Here is a 5,503-nt window from a genome sequence, read left to right on the forward strand (position 1 = left end):
TGCCAGATTTCCATATGGTTTGTTGGTTTGGAAAATTTCTAAACATCAATATAGATTCTGGGTTTGAAACAAGCATAAAGCAAATTATCTATATATATATTATTTTATTTCAAAATATTTATTTTAATATTTTATTTTATTTCAAATAATTTATCATAATGAAAATTACTGCATTAATTTTTCAATTTTATCATGATTTTATATTTTTTTATTAGATGAAATAATATAAATTAATGTAGATACTAGATAATAATTTAACTGAATGAACTTATATTTCTTTAAAATGAATGAAAAAGTCATATTTCAAATCAATTTTTGGATTTATATATAAACATTACTGTATTTTGTAACCAAAAGAAGTATTAGAGAAATTTAATTAAAATAAACTAGAAGCTCAAATACTACTTGATAAAAAAATGCTTGAATTTCAAAAAGCACTACATGCTAGTAGTATCTTTCAACTAAAAGCTAGATTTTGCATCTGCCTCATTTTTAGCCACCTTTTCTCCGTTATCTCATAATCTGGAGATCTATTCTGGACAATTAATTCTATGAGCAAAAGAAATTCTAGTAATGCAGGTGAAGTCAAATTATCCTGAAAATAATAATTTTAGACATAGAAAATAGATAGTTGGCACTTGGCATGGAGTTTGTCAGACAGAGCATTTTTCTGGCATGTTATTGCATAATCTATGCACCTAGATAAGCAAAAGCGAACCTATTTTTCTTGTAAAGAAAAATCTGTAAGATTCAATCTGGATGACAGAACTCAAATTAACATAACTGCAACAACATGAATATTCCCACTGTTTTGACAATTTACATACTATCTAAACAATCTGGATGAGAAAGTAGCAAGTTGAACAGAATCCATGATCACAACATGCTATCTGATCTAGCAGGTAGCCTCCTAAAGAAGTTGAGCGGCACTGATGGAAGTTTCTGGCGGAATCTCGGGTGCCTCAGCACGTAGAAGCCAAAGAGAAGACACACAACCTGAAAGGGAGTAACATAAAGAACTATAGCAGCAATTAAACAGAATGTCACAAAGAGAGTGGTAGCTCTTGGATCTCTCCAACTTATCAAACTCTGGAACCTTTCTCCTTGAGTAGCCAAGTCACCTACAACAGACTGCACCCTCCCGCCAATGCTTCTCAAACGGTCATATCTCATCCGAACAATATCCGCTGGCCGCGAAGTCGGGAATGAATCAAACTCTTCATCTAACTCATCAGGATAAGCAGCATCAGCATGAGAGAGCCTAGTGTCCATGTGGGGAGGGTGCCTTGGCCTCCACCTGAAGTTCCAAATCCCAATCAAGAACAGGTACAAGAAAATTGTGGGGAGTATCAGCTCAGGGTAAAGAACCAATATTATGAAAAGGATGTGAATTAGTATCGATGTGATGGGGTTTTTCCAATTGCAAATCTGATCAAACCACCTCCCAAATGCTATCAAACTGCTTAAAACTTTCATTATTCTGAAGAAATTAGCTTTGCTTCTTCTCATGCTCCACATGTGTGAATCCACATCAAGCATGTATTCCACAACCTCTTTCCTCAGCGGCGGCTCAGCCCGGCTCAACCTCATTGATACAATCTGTGTGCCGTGATGCCTTAAACTGTCTAACTGCATCACAGACAGAGGATGGATGTAGTGCATCTTTGGCAACAATGGCTGTGAATACATACACAACATGTTGATGAAAGATACGCATGTAAACCTGACAGCCAATTGCACTTCCCCTGTTTTCTTCACACCTGATGTATGCAGCACTATAAGAGGATATGAATGTGTGTAAATCCTACCACTTTCCAGAGTAGAGAGCCTAATTCTCACCTTCCCGATCCTAGAATCTTTGGATCCATCTCCTCCTTGTATATGAGCATTATCAAAGACACCAAATGTGATAACAGTGGCTGGGTCAAACACTTCCCATGTGTACTGCTCATTCCACTTTGGACTAAAGCTATCTACGATTGTTCTAGTGCGGATCCATTTCTGTCCATACTTTGCTACGCAATAAGCATCAGTGGTTCCTCTACCATCTCTTGTCTTCATCGGCACCAACCCATGAGCACTTATAATTCCCACTTCCAGAATCCCAATGCTTGGCTTCCATAGCTGCTTCGCGGTTGGTCTAAGATCACTACTGTGATGAGTTGATTCATCTAACACATGGTATCCACCATCCAAGCATGCCCTCAAGTGTATCCTGCTTGCAAATTTTATGTCCTTCTTTTCCCCTTCAACAACCAAATGCTTCTCAAGATTAAACCACCTGCTGTTCACAGGCTTGTGGTCTAACCTCCTTTGCAGCATCTGTAATGGAATCATGCACCTTCCGAGGATTTCATCTTTGTTTTGTCCAACCCTGTCTTCCACAGTCAGAACTAAAGGCTCCTCAAACGGCTCAGCTGCAACAAACATCAAGTCCTCATTCCAAATTGGGTTTATGGTCTTGCTTTGAGATGTTCTAGTTCTTAGAACCTGATTCCCTAAATGAACCTTCGCAAAAACTTCAGGATATCGGGTTTTATCACCCGGTACCAAGTCCTGAGCTTCAATTACATTGACTCGAAGATACCAAAGCTTTGGGGAGAGGTAAACTTTTGATCTTATGTTAGCAACTGCTTCAGGGCCAACCAATGCTGCATCAGAATGCCAAGAATCAGGAAATGCCTCATCTGCTTGAGTTCCCATCCAAACTGCCAGCATTAGCTCTCCTTTAACCTTTTGGCCCTTGCGATCTTCAAGCCTATACCACTGTGAAGCCAAAGGACTATCTGGGGGAACACGTTTCGGGATCTCATTCATATCAAACCACACCCTCCCAACAAAGTCATCTACAATAACATCTTTATCCTTCACAACCACCTCCAAAACTGAAGCTTGAATCCGATCTTTGGAGAAGGCAAAGATTTGATTCCACTCAGGATTAGACTTCTTCTCAAAGTGCTTGGTGAGTCCCTTGTAGTTTCCAAGCTTCACTTCAACATAAGGATCAAGACTACCCGTGACATCTTTTGCAGGCAAGTCCTTGGCTTTGACGACACGAACATATAGATACTGCATCTGTTCAACCAGGTCATAGGTGCATGATAGCTTGTCCCCTGTGACTGCCCCAGCCCCAATGTTGGGCGAGGTCTCCTTCAAGGCAAACTCATGGGAATTTGGTGGCTTCTGCATTTTCTTCTCTTAAACGATTTAACAAACAACTAACCTGCATCAATTTGGATTTTCAAACAGTAAATCACTTTGCATGAAGGAAACATGCAAATCATGAACAAATCACTCATTCTTTCTTCAATGATCATATATTTCTTAAGGTGAATAAGTGTGTGTGTGTGTGTTTGGTTCCACGTTTGGAGCGTTAAAATCAATTCTCATTGACCATAATCACTTTTAGGTGGCTATAAAAATGTTTGACAATCGACATCTAGAATTGATTTCATGACTGGATTTAACAACATTGCCCAATAGAAATCATTTTTTTCGTAAACTTAAACAAACATAAATTACTTCACTTTCAACTCACTTTTACCCTAATCAATTCTATCGAAAATCAATTATGCCAATGCTAATGCAAACACTCGCTAAGCAACTCTGAAGGTAAATATTACTAAAATGGCAGAGAAAGAAAGGAAGAAAGATCAAAGGCTCTTACTGGGCAGGGAAACCAGGCCAGGAAAAATACTTGTGCAAATGCAAGATCACCTCCTGAGCTGAAGAGCAACAATATTCAAAACCTGTGTTACTATTGTACACTGATTCTCAGCTGCATAGAAACAAACATTTTATCTGCATACTACACCAATGGCAGAGAGAAGAAACACAAATCAAATGTTCTATGCCCTATGGTGCAAACTGTTTTACATAGAGATTTTTGAGTTTGAGCATGCATTATAGTACCATAGATGAGATCTAACACATACAAAGGAGATCAACAAAAACCAGAAACACAAGTAAACAGCAAGTTCAAACAAAGCAAATAAATGTTGATTCACCAGCTTCAACTACCACAATGACATAGCACTCACTGAAACAGGGTTTGTCCAACAACTCAAACCAAATATGTAAAAATAAAAAATGAGTAATAAACCTTGAAATGGGGGTTTGAATTTGACTGTGGGTTTCTTGCTACCTCAGGAGTCAAGATGCAAAAAGCAACACTATATATGGGAAACCAAAATGTTATAGGTAATGTGATTTATTTGGAAGTTAGGTACTTTTATTTATTATCATTATGAGGTGAGAGTATGAGATCTGTGGAAAACTACACTGGAAATTAAAAATACTCCCTCCGTCTCTAATTATAAGCTAACATTGAGACTTTTTTTGTGTCACTAAATATAAGCTAACCTTGCAAAAGTTAATATACAGCAACTTGTGTGTCTGTGTGTGTTGGTTTACTGATTTTTAAGACACGAACCCGAGGTGCACGCACGTGAGAGGATTTTGGTCGGTTGTGGTGTCAGTGTGGTACTTCTTGGGGATTTTTATTTTTTTCATTTTGCAAGCTGTTAATTCACTAATAAGATGGAAACTAAAACTAATATCTATCTATTATCTTAAAGTTTGGTAAAAGGACAATACACCCCGCTTTATCCAAAATATACACTTCACCCCATACAGAGTTTAGTGACGAAAAACATTGTCGCTAATAATTAGTTATAGTTTCAAATATTAAATTTAATTCACTTACATTATATTTTAGTTTCAATCAGCCGCACTATTGCAATCCTTGGAGAAACTAATCATATCCACCCTCCAATCCCAATCTAGTAGCTTGTTGGTGTCGTGAAAAATTGGGCAAAACCTTATACTCTACGTTTTATAAATATTTATTAAATCACATTACTAGTCTATGTGCGACTTCTTAACCATTTAAATGTTTATAAAAAAAACATTGTTTGCATAACCGAACCGATTGATTTGATCGGTTTGACCAAGAATTGGTGTATATGCCGGTTTGGTCCTTATAAATAACCAAAACTCATCAAAACTGGTGGAACCGGTAAAAACCAGTGGCTCGACAGGCTGAACTGATTCAAGCAATATGGTGCAGCCACCGTGAAACACCATCGTCCAGCACTGTAGGAGCTCTCTCCGGTCATCTTCCTCATAAGAAATTCAGTCATTTTCATGCGAATGCCAAAGAAGAAAAGAGAATAAAACAGAAATATTGATCTTGCTTGAACAGATACTACTGAGTTGGTAAATAGAATTTGATAAATGAAGATGCATGCTGCACAAGTGCACATTCTCCTTATACTGGGCCATTTAACTTATTGGCTGGATACAAGCCTCTTTAGGGCTGGGCCTCAAGCCATTTTCTAATGAAATTGCTACCATTCACCAAAAAGAAGAAGCTAATACTATGCTTGAGGAACAGCAACAGCGACCAACAAAGAAAAAGGCACAGGGATGCAAATCAACTAACTAAAGGGTGTTGGCTTCGGTGGTTCAGTCAAAAACTGAACCACCATGGTCCAGTTTAATT

At 37.9% G+C, this 5,503-nt stretch overlaps 1 protein-coding gene across 4 annotated transcripts; it reads right to left on the reverse strand.

Annotated features, from left to right (window-relative positions):
• Nucleotides 1-703: 703 nt before the first annotated feature.
• Nucleotides 704-4,216, reverse strand: LOC130747343 (multiple C2 domain and transmembrane region protein 5). Of its 4 annotated transcripts, none has more exons than XM_057600247.1 (3): nucleotides 4,103-4,216; nucleotides 3,668-3,778; nucleotides 704-3,223 (listed from the first exon to the last, which is right to left on the reverse strand). In XM_057600247.1, exon 3 carries the CDS (start codon nucleotides 3,187-3,189, stop codon nucleotides 877-879), a length of 2,313 nt encoding a protein of 770 aa, XP_057456230.1. In that variant the 5' UTR covers nucleotides 3,190-3,223; nucleotides 3,668-3,778; nucleotides 4,103-4,216; the 3' UTR covers nucleotides 704-876. The 4 variants fall into 4 exon arrangements, with proteins under 4 accessions (XP_057456230.1, XP_057456231.1, XP_057456232.1 ...); XM_057600248.1 differs by having other exon boundaries at nucleotides 3,668-3,725; nucleotides 4,103-4,196; XM_057600249.1 differs by lacking the exon at nucleotides 4,103-4,216 and adding an exon at nucleotides 4,008-4,026 and having other exon boundaries at nucleotides 3,668-3,725.
• Nucleotides 4,217-5,503: the final 1,287 nt, after the last annotated feature.

Source organism: Lotus japonicus, chromosome 3, assembly GCF_012489685.1.
Source record: "Lotus japonicus ecotype B-129 chromosome 3, LjGifu_v1.2".
Lineage (NCBI taxonomy): Eukaryota > Viridiplantae > Streptophyta > Magnoliopsida > Fabales > Fabaceae > Lotus > Lotus japonicus.